The sequence below is a fragment of the Rhinoderma darwinii genome, chromosome 5, assembly GCF_050947455.1.
Source record: "Rhinoderma darwinii isolate aRhiDar2 chromosome 5, aRhiDar2.hap1, whole genome shotgun sequence".
Classification (NCBI taxonomy): domain Eukaryota; kingdom Metazoa; phylum Chordata; class Amphibia; order Anura; family Rhinodermatidae; genus Rhinoderma; species Rhinoderma darwinii.
Window position 1 is genome coordinate 86,890,214 of NC_134691.1, and position 18,031 is coordinate 86,908,244.

At 42.1% G+C, this 18,031-nt stretch overlaps 1 protein-coding gene across 1 annotated transcript in view; it reads left to right on the top strand.

Moving 5' to 3' along the window:
* The window catches only part of ATP6V1H (ATPase H+ transporting V1 subunit H), a 140,936-nt gene that overhangs the window by 59,733 nt on the left and 63,172 nt on the right, over positions 1-18,031 (top strand). Inside the window, exons 9-10 of the mRNA XM_075826245.1 lie at positions 2,681-2,778; positions 4,634-4,826. Coding sequence (XP_075682360.1) covers positions 2,681-2,778; positions 4,634-4,826 — 291 coding nt within the window. The remainder of the gene's footprint in view (positions 1-2,680; positions 2,779-4,633; positions 4,827-18,031) is intronic.

Below are 18,031 nucleotides of genomic sequence, written 5' to 3' on the forward strand. Positions count from 1 at the left end.
CCTATGCGGAGTAATGTTTACTTCCCATAACATTCTTTGGTTCTTTTTATGTAAAAAAAATTACCCTTCAGTAAGACATTTAGGGTGAAGTTAACAATGTTTCTATGACATAGAAATGCAATTTTTGGGACGTTGATGACAACTTTTGGGTCGTTTTCCCCTGCTCTTGCCACTTTCCCAAAATGTGGGCGAATCTTAGCAAAAGAGGGAGTGGTCAACCGGCGTCCTGACTTGTAAATTACACTAGCTCCTGACTGGCGTACATTTCCTTTAGTGGCACACGGACAGCCGAAAATGTAACAAATTTATCAAGGGGGCGTATGCCTTTTTAATAAATTTGTTGCTTCTTACTCTAGCTTGTTAGTTTTTTATTAAGACTGGCGCAATCTTTCTCCCCCATAGTGTTATAACGTATTTTCACAGTGGCTACCTGTAGTTCATAAATCTGACTGATACTATTTGTTGTACACATACATTCTGCTACCTGAACCCTGACTGGACCGCCATTATATGCTTGCCATGTGTTGGATAACATGAGGAAGGCATAAGAAATGATAAATATTAATACTTCGTTTGCCTGCTCTATTCACCTCTATTACGGTATCGGCAAAGTCTTACACTACCGCTTCCCCAACATGTCTCCTGGAGAGAAGTGATCGTCTCTGCTACAAAAACAGCTTGCTACTTTCAGCTGCTAGCGTGATCCTATTGTAGAAAGCATGAATAGCTATATTCAGCCCTGACCTATCTAAAATGACTGTGACATCTAAAATAAGGTGTTTTAAAAGCTCAATAAAAATAGAATGACAAAGACTCAAGATCTTAAATTTTTTTAAAGTTATTATGGAAGATATGCAATTATGGTATATAGTTGGTAGGTTCATACACACAGTTTTGATACCGTTTTTGGATTCGTTTTTGAGCCAAAGGCAGAAGTGGATTTAAGAGGAAGGAAAGGTACAAAGAAAAGATTGGTGCATCTCCTTTTATTTGTCTAGTCCTCTGTTTAGCACAAAAAACGGATACAAAAACCACATCAAAACTGTGTGTGTGATCCTGGCGTTAAGGGTGTTTCACTTAGCGTCCCTCCAGTTATACTCTCGCCCAAACTAACCAGTCGTGGAGGGACGCTCCTGCACGTTGGGCGGTACTGTTGCTGTGGCAACCGTACGATGCCCGGGGAGTTTTGTGCACATGTCCAATTCTAATTAATTGGAACCTTGCACAATACCCTCCTGGGGGGTCCTACGGTTGCCATGGAAACAGCACCGCCCATCGTGCAGGGGCATCACCCCACACCAATGTTATTTGGGCCGGGAGAGTATAACTAGAAGGACACTTTAAACCAGACTGAGCTGCCATCCGAGACAAAACCACAACCAAATGTACGGCGTTGTGCCTGAGTAAACAATGGAGGTCTGTGGCCCCTTCATGCAGCTGCTCTATAGCAATGCCCAGGGGGTCTGACTCCCCCTGATTAGATATTGACGGCCTGACAATTTTACAGTCTTGGAAAATTACTTTTAAGTCCCTGTTCACACTGAGTTTTTTTTAATTTATTTTTTTATTTGCATGCAGAAAAACCTGCCTCAAAATTCTTTCTGGAATTTTGAGGCAGATTTTGACAGACCTACAAATTTTTGCTGCGATTTTCGCTGTGCTTTTCGCCCGCGGCCATCGAGTGCCATGGGCAAAGAAGGCTGCAAATGGGTAAAATCCGCTGCAAAATCTGCATGTACCACAAATGTAGATTTTGCTGCAAATCGCAGGCTGTTCTGCAACGCCACATGCGACTATGCAAAGGAAACCTCTTTACCTCACCAGTAGGGGGAGCCATACCTGTGCCCTTTCAGTGGAGGTTCTACGTTCTAATGACTTGTATAATGGGCCTCCTGTAACCGTTACAAAGCATGTTTTTATTTCCATGTTTTCTCTCTTTTTTTATATTTAAAACTTTGGAAATAAATAAATGAGTTCCCGGACGTATGGCACGTTTCTTCTGTGAAGTCTGAAACATTGTTTGTGTATAGGCCTAGTAAGAAACAAGTATATCTGGAGATATTAGTTCATGAAACACTCCATGGAACAACTAAACCTTCTATTTAATGGACTTTGTACTAGTGCGTGGACAAGCCAATAAATTCTAGTAATTGAAGTTGCAAGCCACAAACTCTGCAGTTGCATAAATGAACCCCAATCACTCTCTCAACGGGCACTTATCATCACAACCTCATACCGCCACAAATCCAATAATGTGTTCTATGTTATGCAGCAGAAAGAGGCACACTGTGGCGCTGAAATATGTCACGAATAACAAGCAAGAATATAATAGCATGCGGATGGAAAATACTACAAATAAGTGGGTGACGGCACTCCGCAATCTGGCCCTTTAAAATGTTACCGGTCTTAACTGAGACTACAATATATTTTGCCCTATTTCGGACTTTGTATTTGTAATAGAGACTGTTACTTCTATTGGCAGGGCTGTGAACCTTTTTTCCCTATTGCATTATCAGCCTAAGAATTCCGTGTTTTTTTTGTTTTGTTTTGTTTTTTTACCCAATAAATGACTGGAAATATAATTGCTTTTTCTCGTTTATTGTTGGCAAAATAAATCACTATTGTGTTTTTTTTATTTGTTTTTCCCGGGATGCCAATGTCGATCATCTTCCACTTGTAGAGCTCCCAGTACGTGCAGTGTGTTGCTGGATGCCTTCAGCTGATGCTTAGGGTTAATGAGTATCGCTTCGCGTGGGTGGAAGCAGATGGTGTTAACTGGTAAGGCTCCTTACAGAGTACAATGATAAATGCTAAGAAGCTTTGAAAAGACAATTGCTGTCACCATGGATTTGACTGTGGCTTGGGAATACAAGTCATATGATTATTGAAAGATAAGGCACTCAAAAAGTACAGAAGAGAGCATTCTGTAGTGTAGGAAGATCAGTCAGGTGCGCTTCACGGGGAATTCAGTGTTTATATAAATATCCATGTAGGGTAAGGAATTAGTGAAGTAAACCTACAGAAAATTTCTTGTGTGTAATAGAGTAAAAAAACCTACATGTATAGGCAGATAAATGGACATATAGTCATCATTTCATATACAATTTTTGCCTTGCATACTTGGGCCCCATGCACACTTTCGATCCGCAATTATGGACCGTAATTGTGGATTAAAGTATGGACCCATTCATTTCTATTGCCCACGGACACCTTCCCGTATATTTACGGGAAGGTGTCTGAGCCGTAGAAATGACCCGCAAAAAATTACATGTCCTATTTTTTGATTTTATGGACCGTGCTCCCATACTTTTATAATGGGAGCACGGCCTGCAAATTATGGACATGGACTTGTGCAGGGGACCTTATCCTATCTATCTATCTCGTATCTCCCTCGCGATCTCTCGTATCTCCCTCGCGATCTCTCGTATCTCCCTCGCGATCTCTCGTATCTCCCTCGCGATCTCTCGTATCTCCCTCGCGATCTCTCGTATCTCCCTCGCGATCTCTCGTATCTCCCTCGCGATCTCTCGTATCTCCCTCGCGATCTCTCGTATCTCCCTCGCGATCTCTCGTATCTCCCTCGCGATCTCTCGTATCTCCCTCGCGATCTCTCGTATCTCCCTCGCGATCTCTCGTATCTCCCTCGCGATCTCTCGTATCTCCCTCGCGATCTCTCGTATCTCCCTCGCGATCTCTCGTATCTCCCTCGCGATCTCTCGTATCTCCCTCGCGATCTCTCGTATCTCCCTCGCGATCTCTCGTATCTCCCTCGCGATCTCTCGTATCTCCCTCGCGATCTCTCGTATCTCCCTCGCGATCTCTCGTATCTCCCTCGCGATCTCTCGTATCTCCCTCGCGATCTCTCGTATCTCCCTCGCGATCTCTCGTATCTCCCTCGCGATCTCTCGTATCTCCCTCGCGATCTCTCGTATCTCCCTCGCGATCTCTCGTATCTCCCTCGCGATCTCTCGTATCTCCCTCGCGATCTCTCGTATCTCCCTCGCGATCTCTCGTATCTCCCTCGCGATCTCTCGTATCTCCCTCGCGATCTCTCGTATCTCCCTCACGATCTCTCGTATCTCCCTCACGATCTCTCGTATCTCCCTCACGATCTCTCGTATCTCCCTCACGATCTCTCGTATCTCCCTCACGATCTCTCGTATCTCCCTCTAACTCTCTCGTATCTCCCTCTAACTCTCTCGTATCTCCCTCTAACTCTCTCGTATCTCCCGCTAACTCTCTCGTATCTCCCGCTAACTCTCTCGTATCTCTCTATGTATACAGATATATTTCATTATTTCACAATAAAAACATTTTTCTAAAAGGGACAATATTAAATTATTACTATCAACACTTTTTAAAACCTCCTTCTCCTCCTCCTCCTCCTCATTGATCCTTTTTGACCCATGTTGCAGTCCAAAGGGTAGAAAATAAAAATTACTGTACTATGTCTCCTAGGATGCATCAATTTTGTGTACCCCTTTTGTCTCACATTATATTTAAAGCAAATAATGTGTAGCAGGGAAAACAGAATAATTTGGGTCTCTACCATGATAGAAGTAGGACATGCGTGGTAAAGTTGATCACGGTCATGTGGGGGTACTGAATATGTTGTATGTTTCATCTTTTCCAGCATTATGTCTGTACTGAGTAACAAATGTGGATTCCAGCTTCAGTATCAAATGATCTTCTCATTCTGGCTGCTAGCCTTCAGTCCGCAAATGTGCGAATACCTGCGAAGGTATAACATTGTGCCAGTATTGTCTGATATCCTCCAAGAGTCGGTCAAGGAGAAGGTGACGAGGATCATCCTAGCAGCTTTCAAGGTAAGTCATTCATGCACTGGTATAGGTCACCTCCTATATGTGCTGTGACTGAACAAGGACCTATACTTGCATTCCGTCTAGTAACACCTCTTGTGTGTGGTCTGATCAGACAGTCCTCTGCCACGCTTCAACTGTAGGTTAGCAAAACACATGATGACACGGCCAAATTGTAGTCTAAACGGTAAGATTTTTATTTTTAATCAAAATCAAATTTAGTCAATATGAAGCTACTTTCACAGTTGCTTCATATTGTCACAAAAGGAATTGGCTGTAACATTGCTCCTAGCCTTTAAGCTGGCCCATATCTCCCTGACTTGGCCATCAACATACCCACTCTAATCGGCCGAGTGTGTGTGTTTATGGCACAGGGAAATGGGTATAATTGGTTTCCAGATACATCTGCTGTCTGAATGCCAGGATCCTAAAGGATCGGTTGTAGAAAAATCAAACCTGCCCTATTCTTGTTTTTCCAGCAGCAGACATCGGAGAACAGACACTCTACCCCCATACATTAAAAAGTTGGAGAATGGGTATGGTATTTAGTCAATGTTATCGGTGTTCTTTCCATTGATTTGATCGATTTGACCTCCGTTTTGTTGGAGTTCCAATTCAATCTGGAGAGTAGACTTCTTTTTCCTTATCCTGGATGATGCAGGAGATGTACATTTACACTTCTGGCAGAGTACTGTTAAATTCTGTATTCTTGGAATAAAACTTTCTAATGCTGTAGCAGATACCTGGTTTCACCTGTAACCTATATGTCAAGTATTGAAATTCATGAGGTCCTACAAATGATTCCTTTTTATGGTGGTCAACGCTGCTGATACACTACACTTCAATGGATTTCTTGTTACTGTGACAACCAGACTTTTTTTTTTTAGAAAAAAAGAATAACATTTACAACTCTAAAGAGACCAGATTTAAGGCACAATGGCAGGTATTATGTGTATCGTCTCTCTCCACCTTGTATGCCGGCATTAGGCACCAGCACTGTATCCTGGGAGCTGTATTTGTAAATCAAGGCTGCTTTCTAAATGCTGTGAGACGTTCTTTGAATTTATGTACGATGGGTAATGCAGCATAAAACATGGTTGAATGGCAAAGGAACACAATGGCACTAAAAACAGGTTCTAGATGCGTGTATCCACCTCTTCCATTATGAACATGGCTAAATTGTTCTTCGCATTAAAGAAGCACTCCACTTTATTTTTTTTATTGCATCTTCCATTTGTTCATTGGTGTTTCAGTGGGGTGCGGTGTGCAAAAATACTTACCGATCCCCGTATCTTGTATTTTTCGGGTCCAATGCCGCTCACGTGATCTTCCCTCTGACTTGACTGGAGTCATTGGGCTTTTGAATAAACCGGAACTCAGGCTCTCAATGCATTCCTATGGAAGCCAATACGAGGCTCAATAGGAATGCATTGAGAGCCTTACTTCCGGTTTTCTGAAAAAACAGCAATTCCAAACCAGGTCAGAATGAAGATCACGTGAGCGGCACTGGACCAGAAAAATGACAAGATGTGGGGATCAGTAAGTATTTTTGCACACCGCACCCCACTGAAACACCAATGTACAAATGGAGGGTGAAATAAAAAAAGAATTCTTGAAAAGAACACACAGCGTTTTGCAAAGTTTTTCATGGTATCTTCATTTTCCTTTTTTTTTTCTTTCTTTTTTGGTCAACAATTCTACGGCCAGATGACACTTTATAATATTTAACTATAGACTTTTAAAGTCTCTAAATACAGCATTTGGGTTTGTGGCATATTTGGATTCAGTGATGGTTTTTCAAAAGGCTGCATTCTCTGGATATGGCGGGTGGGGGGTGTTTTTGTATTTTTTTTGTATTTTTTTTTCTTCTCTACTAATAGATTTCTCTAAAAATGCCAGAAGAATTACACGGAATAAAAAAACCCCAACAAAAACCATATAAAAGTGCCCCGCATTTTGTATAAAAATTAGACCCATGCGTTTTTTACCGTTTAATACGCCAGACAAAAACCCTGTGTGAAGGAGGCTCAAAAGATTACCGGTATTCATATTTTTGGCCCACTACAACCCAAAAATATTTTAACCCATTCAGGACCCAGCCTGTTTTGGCCTTGTGGACGCAGCCGATTTATTTTTATTTTTTTCAAATTTGACGTGTCAATTTATGTGGTAATAATTTGGGAATGCTTTTACCTATCCAAGCGATTCTGAGATTATTTTCTCGTGACATATTGTACATTGTTAGTGGAAAAATTTGCTCAATAAATTCAGTATTTGTTTGTGAAAAACATCAAACTTTAGAGAAAATTTGCAAAAATTAGCATTTTTCTAAATTTAGATGTATCTGCTTGTAAAACATATAGTAATACCACACAAAATAGTTACTAATTAACATTTCCCATATGTCTACTTTATGTTGGCATCGTTATTTGAACATCCTTTTTTTTTTTTTCTAGACGTTACAAGGCTTAGAACTTTAGCAGCAATTTCTCCCATTTCAAGAAAATTTCCAAAACCTATTTTTATAGGGACCAGTTCAGTTCTGAAGTGGCTTTGAGGGCTTTCTATATTAGAAAGCCCCATAAGTCACCCCATTTTAAAAACTGCACCCATCAAAGTTTTCAAAACAGCATTTAGAAAGTTTCTTTACCCTTTAGGTGTTTCACAGGAATTAACCCCTTCCCGACATTTGCCGTATGGGTACGTCATGGAAAGCATTGACTTCCCGCATTTTGACGTACCCATACGCCGAATGTTTGGGACCGACTCAATAGCTGAGCCGGTACCATCATCACCGGATCTCAGCTGTATCTTACAGCTGACATCCGGCTGTAACGGCGGGGACCGAAATTAGCTTCGATCCCCGCTATTAACCCCTTAAGTGCAGCGCTCAAACGCGATCGCTGCATTTAAGGTGTTTGCAGCTCATTGGAACCCCAGTAATGAAATTGCCGGGGTTCCGGTAGCTGCAATGGCAACCGGAGGCCTAATACTGGCCTCCCGGTCTGCCTAGCACTGAAGCCGGTCAAGATCCGCCCGGCGGCGGAGCCTGATCAGCTTCCGTAGCCGCCGGCAAGATGGCGCCGGGTCAGGAGCTGATCCGGCGTCATCAGCGGTGGAAGTCAGCTGTATGTTACAACTGACATCCACCTGTAACGGCAGGAACCGGAGCTAGCTCCGATCCCTGCCATTAACCCCTTCGATGCAGCAATCGAAAGCGATTGCTGCATCGTAGCGGTTACTAGCAGATCGCCAGACCTGATAGGCAATCGGGACTGGCGACTGCTGCTATGGCAACAGGAGACACAATGGTCTCCTGCTCTGCCATTACGGAAGCCGTTTAGGCTCCGCCGGGAGGCGAAGCCTAATCGGCTTGCTGTCAGTGAATGACTGACAGATCTAATACATTGCACTACATAGGTAGTGCAATGTATTAGAAAAAAATAAATCTGACAGTTGGACCTTCAAGTCCTTTAGTGGGACTTGAGAAAAAGTGTAAAAAAAAGTATAAAAAAGTGTAAAAAATAAGTGAAAAAAAACAACTCCCCTCCTTCTGTGGGGCCTGGGAGAGAGAATTACATACTACATTTACTGACGCACAATGGAAGAGGTGTTTCTCCCTCTCACAAAAAGCCTCTATAGCCATAAGGGCCCAGGAAACCAGCTACAAAATTGTCTCTAGATGGTATAGGGTCCCGGCTGCGCTTCATAAATGGTATCCGTCTGTGCCTGACAAATGTTGGCGCTGTGGTGCTGCGGGAGGCTCCATGTCACATGTCTGGTGGAGTTGTCCCTTGTTGAGGAGTTTTTGGGATGCGGTACTTAAATTAATAGTGGAGGTTACTGGGGTCTCTGTCCCCAACTCTCCGGAAGCAGCTCTTTTATTCATGTTCCCGATGCCAATACACGTTTATAAAAGCTCCCTAACTAGACATCTCCTTCAGGCGGCAAAATCAGTGATCCCGCGCAGGTGGAAAACGGCCATACCCCCAACATTAGATGAGTGGTTTCGGGAAGTTGCCTTGATACAGCGAATGGAACACTTGGTGGCTCACTCCCCGGCAGCTGTGGTAAAATACACGTCTACATGGTCTCCCTGGATAGTGTTTCTTTCTTCTCCTTCCTACCTCACGGCTGTCACCTGAGTCGGCCTATGCCCCTGTGAAATGTACTATGGCTTTTGCTCGCTGCTGATTTTCATTCATAATACGCCGGAACTGGAGTCCAGGATCCCCTTGTCCTCTCCCCTCCCTCCCTCCTATCCCTCCCTCTCTTGGGGCCTTTCTCTATACTTTCTCTTCCCCTGTCTAGGGTAATGTGCCTCTCCTTCTCTGTTTGAATTAAGTGGTCTAGCTGTACCTCCTGTTATGCCTCTAGGATTACTCATGCTACTGTTGTACACCGACCATTCTTTTGCATGTTGAGATGTGATGCACATTATTGATTTTCCCTTTGGTGTTTTGTTTGTTTTTGCTTTGGTCCACTGACCTTGTTTGTTTTTTATTTAAGGTGTGGAGGTCTCCCCTCCACTATGTTTTGTAACTTTTGTGTTCTGAAACTCAATAAAAATTTTGAATAAGAAAAAAATAAGTGAAAAAAATAAAAGTTTGAAAACAATAAAAGTTTCAAGTAATAAAATAAAACACAATCCCCCTTTTACTCTTATCAAGTCCTTTTATTATTGAAAAAATAATAATAAACCATACGTATTTGGTATCGCCGCGACCGTAATGACCTGAGGTATCAAAATATTATATTATTTATTGCACGCGGTGAACAGCGTAAAAAAAAAACGTAAAACACTATACCAGAGTTTCTGTATTTTGGTCACTTTGCCCTATAAATATAAAAATAAAAAGTGATCAAAAAGTCGCACGTATTCCAAAAATGGTAGCTATAAAAACTATAGCTTGTCTCGCAAAAAACAAGCCCTCATACAGCTCCGTCGACAAAAAAAATAAAAAGTTATGGTTCTCACAACTTGGCGACAGAAAAAATACATTATTTTTACAAAAAGTAGTAGTAGTAGTTTTATTGTGCAAAAAGTTGTAAAACATAAAAAAGTGCTATAAAATAGGTATCGTCGGAATCGTACTGACCCGCAGAATAAAGTTAACATGTAGTTTATAACGCTTGGTGAACGCTGTATAAAAAAACAAAATAAAACTATGCCAGAATTGCGTTTTTTTTGTTTACCTGGCTTCCCAAAAAATAGGATAAAAGGTAATCATAAAGTCGCATGTACCCCAAAATGGTACCAATAACTACAGCTTGTCCCGCAAAAAACAGTCCTCAGACCACTACGTCTATGAAAAAATAAAATTAGTTATGGCTCCAATAAGTCAGGAAATAAAAAATATGCAGTTGTGCCCGAGGGGAACATTTCTTCTGTTTGAAGAGGCGATTTATCAAGGACCTAAAATTAGGGAACCAGGAAAGGGAGGGCCCAAACATATCTGCTGGAAGCGCCGGTGCCCGTATTATACCAGGACAGCACTTTCCCAGCAAAATTCCCCAAACTGCAAAGGTGCGGAGTGTGGACCAAAAGCGGCATAAGAAATGACACCATTTATCAGTGTGACACTGGCCTGTGCAGAAAGGATTGCTTCACAGCGTAACACACATCTATGGATCATTTTATTGTTTTTTTTTACCCCATTATTATACCACCTGACTATGCCCCTGATATACTCTGCCCAGCTTACATGTACTCCCACATTATAAACGGAAACACCAGTAATACTCAAACAAATCTACTACCAAGCAAAATCCGCTCGCCAAATGGCGTTTCCTCCCATCTGAACCCTACAGCGTGCCCACATGGCATCGTCATACCCAGGAGAACCCTTTTAGCAATTTTTGGGGTGTGTGTGTCTCCAGTGGCATAAGCTGGGCACGACATATTTGCCACTGAAATGGCATATCTAGGGAAAAATATACATTTTTAATTTGCACCATCCGCAGTGCAATCATTTATGGAAAAGACCTGTGGGGTGAAATGCTCACTACACCCCTTAACAAATGACTTGAGGGGTGTAGTTTCCAAATGGGGTCACTTCTCAGGGGTTTCTTTTTATTATTTCACATCTGAGCCTCTGCAGTTGTGAACCAATACTTTGTAAATTGCCAAATTAGGCGTCAATTTGACATGGTACGCTTTCACTCCTGAGCCTGGTCGAATGTCCAGGCAAAAGATTAGTGCCCCATGTAGGGTGATTCTAAAACCGGGAAACCCAGCATAATAATTAGAGAGTCGTCTTGTTATGGTGGCACAAACTGGGCACCACATATTGGCATATCTATGGAAAAAAATCCCATTTTCACTCTGCAACATCGAGTTCACACTAATTTCTACAAAACACCTGCAGGGTTAAAATGCTTACTACACCCCTAGGTAAATGCATTGAGGGGTGTAGTTTCCAAAATTGGGTCACTTCTGGGGGGTTTCCACTGTTTTGGGCCCACAGGCGCCCAGAAACCAATCCAGCAACATCTGCACTCCAAATGGCGGTCCTTCCCTTCTGAGCCCTGCCGTGTGCCCAAACAGCAGTTTATGACCACATATGGGGTATTGCCGTACTCGGGAGAAATTGCTTTACAAATGTTGGTTTCTTTTTTTTCCTTTATTTGTTGCGAAAATGAAAACATTTGCGCTAAAGCTACGTCTTATTGAAGAAAAAGGATTGTTTTTATTTTCACTGCCCAATTCTAATAAATTCTATGAAACATCTGTGGGGTCAAAATGCTCACTACACCCCTAGATGAATTCCTCAAGAGGTGTAGTTTCCTAAATGGTGTCACTTTTTGGGCGTTTTCATTGTTTTTTCCCCTCAGGGGCTTTGCAAATGTGACATGGCCTCCGCAAACCATTCCTGCTCAATGTGATCTCCAAAAGCCAAATAGCGCTCTTTCCCTTCTAAGCCACGCCGTGTCTCCAAACAGCCGTTTATTACCACATGTGGGGTATTGTTTTACTCGAGAGAAATTGCTTTACAAATTCTGTGGTGCTCTTTCTCCTTCAGTCCTTGTGGAAATGAGAAAAAATAAGCTAAACCTACATTTTCTTTGAAAAAGTGTAGATTTTTATTTTCAGGGCCTACTTCCAATAATTTCTGCAAAAAAACTGTGGAGTCAAATCGCTCACTATACCCCTAGATAATTTCCTCAATGGGTGTAGTCTCCAAAATGGGGTCACTTGTGGGGGGTTTCCACTGTTTTGTCTCCTCAGGGGCTTTGTAAATGTGACATGGCCTCCGCAAACCATTCCTGCTAAATGTGATCTCCAAAAGCCAAATGGCACTTCATCCCTTCTAAGCCCTGCCGTGTGTCCAAACAGCCGTTTATTACCACATGTGGGGTATTGTTTTACTCGGGAGAAATTGCTTTACAAATTTTGCGGTGCTTTTTGTCCTTTAGTCCTTGTGGAAATAAGAAAAAAAATCGCTAAACCTACGTTTTCTTTGAAAAAAAATTTCATTTTCATGGCCTACTTCCAATAATGCCTGTAAAAAACCTGTGCGGTCAAAATGCTCACTATACCCCTAGATAATTTCCTTGAGCTGTGTAGTTTCCCAGATGGGGTCACTTTTGGGGGATTTTCAATGTTTTGGCACCGCAAGAGCCCTTCAAACCTGTCATGGTGCCTAAAATTTATTCTAACAAAAATAAGGCCCGAAAATCCACTAGGTGCTCCTTTGCTTCTGAGGCCGGTGCTTCAGTCCAGTAGCACGCTAGGGCCACATGTGGGATATTTCCTAAAACTGCAGAAACTGGGCAACAAATATTGAGTTGCATTTCTCTGGTAAAAACTTCTGTGATATAAAAAAAATTGTATTCAAAATTTATTTCTGCAAAAAAATATGAAATTTGTAAATTTCACCTCTAGTTTGCTTTAATTCCTGTGAAATGTGTAAAGGGTTAAGACCTTTTCTAAATGCGGTTCTGAATACCTTGAGGGGTGAAGTTTTTAAAATGGGGTGACTTTTTTGGGGTTTCTAATATATAAGGCCCTCAAAGCCACTTCACAACTGAACTGGCCCCTGTAAAAATGGCCTTTTGAAATTTTCTTGAAAATGTGAGAAATTGCTGCTAAAGTTCTAAGCCTTGTGATGTCATAGAAAAATAAAAGGATGTTCAAAAAACAATGCCAATCTAAAGTAGACATATGGGGGATGTTAATTAGCAACAATTTTGTGTGGTATTAATGCCTGTCTTACAAGCAGATACATTTAAATTGAGAAAAATGCAAATTTTTGCAATTTTTCGCTACATTTTGGTGTTTTTCACAATTAAATACTGAACATATCGAGCAAATTTTGCCAGTAACTTAAAGTCCAATGTGTCACGAGAAAACAATCTCAGAATCGCTTGGATAGGTGAAAGCATTCCGGAGTTATTACCACATAAAGTGACACATGTCAGATTTGAAAAATGAGGCTCGGTCAGGAATGTCAAAAGTGGCTAAAGAGGGAAGGGGTTAAAGCAAAGTAGAGGGGAAATGTATACATTTCTTTTCTTTTTTTTTTTTTTTTTTCCTTTGGTCAGAAAATCTATTTTTTACAGTAACAGAAATGGTTTTTACCAGGGAAACGCAACTCAATATTTATTGCCCAGATACTGCAGTTTTTAGAAATATCCCACATGTGGCCCTAGTGTGCTAATGGACTGAAGCACCAGCCTCAGAAGCAAAATAGGACCTATTAGATTTTGGGGGGCCTCCTTTTTATTAGGTTATGTTTTAGGCACCATGTCAGGTTTGAAGAGGTCTTGTGGGGCCAAAACAGTGTAAACACCCCCAAAAAGACACCATTTGGCAAACTACACCACTCAAGGAATTTATCAAGGGGTATAGTGAGCATTTTAACCTCAGAAGTTTTTTGCTGAATTTAGTGGAATTCGCTATTGACCGCTGCATTAAGGGGTTAATCGGCGGGGATCACTGCTGTGATCTGATCCGATGTTTTCCCCAAGTACTAAGGCTGCTGGTAGCAGCCCGTACTGGGAGATGCCGGGCATAGGGGAACTCTTCTGTACGCTGTTAGGAGCACACTAAGATTAACGGGCTGCAGGCACAAGGACCAGCACTGCAGCCCGTTAATCTACGTGGGGTTAAAGGCTAAATATTAGAGTTTGTTTTTTTATATTAGATAGAAAACGTACCCGGCGCTGCCCGGGTATAAAGTGTCGGTCTATTTGTGTGTTGATTCGATTTGTTCCAAGGGTGCCCAGGAGGCCAATCCATGCCCTCGTATTTTCTTGGTTTTACAGGAGAATCACTAATAGACCTATATACCCCGGCAGTTACACACTGTTTTATTTCAATTTTATCTTCCTAAATGCCGAACAGCTAAACTGGTAGGACATTGAGTCATAGGACTGTGACAGAGCCTGTTGATTAACAACATTGACAGTTTTATTACCAGTTGGCCATAGACTATGGATCATAATTGAATACCGCATCATGCATGAAAGCCACTCATTAGCCCGCTGAACATGATTTGCTCTATCAGCTTGCTGACTGGCCTGGTTTCAGGTAGGAGTCTCTGCGCTTCTGAAAGCCACCTGTCTGATCTGTTGCTGAGAGAGGCCGGGTTTATATACGAAAACCTTCCTGAACACCCGATGTGTCAAATTTGGGGTCAAATAGTTCAGGCGTTTGGATGCCTATAGGGGACGACAAACACATTCACTTTTATAATATAGAACAGCCGAATTCCCCGGCTTCACACTGGTCTATTTGTGTGTTGTTTGTGTGTGTGTGTGGTTAAAAACGTAATTTTCTACTGATCTGAAGCCAACATATCCAATAAAGTCCAAGTGCAGGGGTCCTTTTTGGAGCCTAGACTGGTCGGAAAGGGGTTAAATTTATGAGCATGCTGAAATCCACGGGCTTGGTTCTGATGAGAGATTTTGGCAGCTCGGGCAGCAGCCATGCGCTTTGCCACAGGAGTCTTTCGTCTAAGTGCAGGGTTCCTTTTTGGAGACATGACTGGTATGAAAGGGCTTCAATTCATGAGAATGCTCAAATCCAGTATAGGTACAGTTCGTTTACAGCGAGCAACAGTTTGAGTAGAGAAAATGGCTTGGTTGTTATGGAAACCTGGTCTAAAACTGCGTGTATGTGAGTGAGGCTAAGGCTGGGTTCACACGACCTATTTTCAGGCGTAAACGAGGCGTATTATGCCTCGTTTTACGTCTGAAAATAGGGCTACATTACGTCGGCAAACATCTGCCCATTCATTTGAATGGGTTTGCCGACGTACTGTGCCGACGACCTGTCATTTACGCGTTGTCGTTTGACAGCTGTCAAACGACGACGCGTAAATTGACTGCCTCGGCAAAGAAGTGCAGGACACTTCTTTGCAACGTAATTTGAGCCGTTCTTCATTGCATTCAATGAAGAGCAGCTCAAGATTACGGGAGTCAAAGACGCCTCGCATAATGCGAGGAGGAGCTTTTACGTCTGGAACGAGGCAGCTGTTTTCTCCTGAAAACAGTCTGTCTTTTCAGATGTAAAAGCCACTTCTCGTGTGCACATACCCTAAGAATGAAGGACCTGCGAGGTACTATTGGCTAATACAGGTCATCTGACGTGATATGAAGGTCCTTGATGTGGAAGCCAGTGGTGTCCTATTTGCTTTCGTGAATATGTCGAACGGTAGGTCCTAGAGAGCTGAAATTCGATCTAAATTTTCGGAAGCGCGTGATTTACTTATGTGCCAAATTTGGTGCAGATTGGTCCAGTCGTTTTGCCGTGCATAGAGAACGGACAACGTAAATTAATATATATATATATATATATATATATATATATATATATATATATATATAATCTCTCTTTTAAAGAAGCATACAAATGTATTCTATGTGGAATATGTAAGTCTCTGCTGGGTTCTGCACCTTTTTCCAATTAATGTGTACTGCCAGTAATAGACCTAAAAGCCTCTTAGGATATTCATCTCCGTGTGCAAATTCAAGTTTCTAGTCTAGAATTAAAAAGTTAGTATTCTATGCCGGTTGTTTGCTCCTTCAATTGGAGTCTGCACTCTTCATTCATTTCATTATGGGGCAGAGTAGAAAGACTTGAACTACTGCAGCCCTTCTTCCTCCTTGCTAGATTGTGTGTGTGTGTGTGTGTGTGTGTGTGTGTGTGTGAGTCTGACTATGTGGCCGACTATGTGGCCAGTAGTATGTGGACACCCCTACTAAGTGCTCAGGTTCAATTTTTTTCAGCCACAACCTTTGCAGATAGGTGCATAACATAAAGTACACAGCCAGGCAATCTCCTTGGCTACTCATTGGTGGTAGTAATATGGGTCATACTGAAAAGCTCAGCAACATTAAATGTGGCACTGTTTTAGGATGCCACCTTTTCCACCAGTCCGTTTGTGAAATTTCTGATCTACTAGATCTGCACTGGTCAACTAAGTGCTGTTATTGTGATGTGGACATGTCTAAGAGTAGCATCAGCTCAACCACGGTAGACCATGCAAACTCGGGGCGCAGACAACCAGTGCTGAATCACGTGGCACGTAAAATTCTCATATCCTCTGCTGTATCACTTACTACAGAGTTCCAAACTGCCCCTGGAAGTGACATCCGCACAAGAACTGAGCATAAGGAGCTTCTTGAAAAGTGTTTCCATGGTCTATCTGCTGCACACAAGCCAAAGATCACCATTCTCAATGACAAACGTTGGCTGTAATGGTGGTGCATAGCATGAAGTCACTGGACTCTGGAGCAGTGTAAACCTGTTGTCTAACGCAATGAATCACATTTAATTGATGGATAAATATAGGTTTGATGGATGCCAGGAGGACGCTACCTAGCAGAATGCATAGTGCCTACTGTAAAATGTGGTAATAATGATCAATGGCTTGTTTTTTCAAGGTTTGGACTAGGCCCCTTATTCATAGTGAAGAATAATGTTAATGCTACATACAATTACACTTTAGAGCATTTTTAGCTTTCAATTCCAGTGGCCTTCACAGAGCCCTGACCTCATCCTATTTAAAACCTTTGCAATTGATTAGTACGCCAATTTTGAACCAAACCTTCTCATCCAAAATCAGTGTCTGACCTTACAAATGTTCTTTTGGCTGAATAAACACAAATTCCCACAGGCACACTCCAAAATCTCGTAGAAAGCCTTCCTAGAATAATGAAGGCCGTTGTAGCTGCAAAAGTGGGCCCAACGTCTATGGTTTTGAAATGGGATAGACAACAAGCTCATATAAGTATGATGGTCAGGTGTCCACGTGCTTATGGTCAGATAGTGTATGTAGCTGAAATAATTTGAATATCTTTCCTTAACATGGAATTACAAGCTGTAATTGTGTCTGTAGAGGGAACCATTGGCTAATAAAGTCAGGTGATCATAGTAGCATTGGCGCTGATAAATTTGCAGTCCCTCTCTCTGCGGGGGAAGTGTAATATGAGCTAACAGACTTGTGTAAACAGTGACTGTGACCGAACACCATTATATCAAAGTCTAGGTTCGCATCTGCGTTCAAAATTAACCCGTTAGTGACCGCCAATACGCCTTTTAACGGCGGCCACTAACAGGCTTTATTCTGATGCATATGCCTTTTTACGGCACTGCATCAGGATAAAGTAAACAGAGTAGGGAGCGTCAAATCTCCCTGCTCTCAGCTGCCAGAGGTAGCGGAGGGCAGGGGGCGTCCCTGCTCTGCCGTGTGAGATCGATATTCGTATCGATCTCACCCGTTTAACCCCTCCGATGCGGTGCACAATAGCGAGCACCGCATATGAGTGGTTTTGGAGAGAGGGAGGGAGCTCCCTCTCATCCCACTGACACCCGGCGATACGATCGCCGAGTGTCTGTGTCTCTAATGGCAGCCGGGGGCCTAATAAAGGCCCCCAGGTCTGCCTGGAGCGAATGCCTGCTAGATCATGCCGGATGCATGACCTAGCAGATGCCTGTCCGTTTTAAACGGACAAGCAGTAATACAAATACAAAAGTATTGCAGTGTATTATAATAGCGATCGGAGAATCGCATATTAAAGTCCCCTAGTGGGACTAGTAAAAAAGTAAAAAAAATAGTTTAATGAAGTTAATTTTAAAAAAAATGTGAAAAAAAAAATTAAAAACCCAGCTTTTCCCCTTACAAAATGCTTTACTATTAAAAAAACAAAAGTAAAAAAGTTATACATATTTGGTATCGCCGCGTCCGTAACGACCCCGACTATAA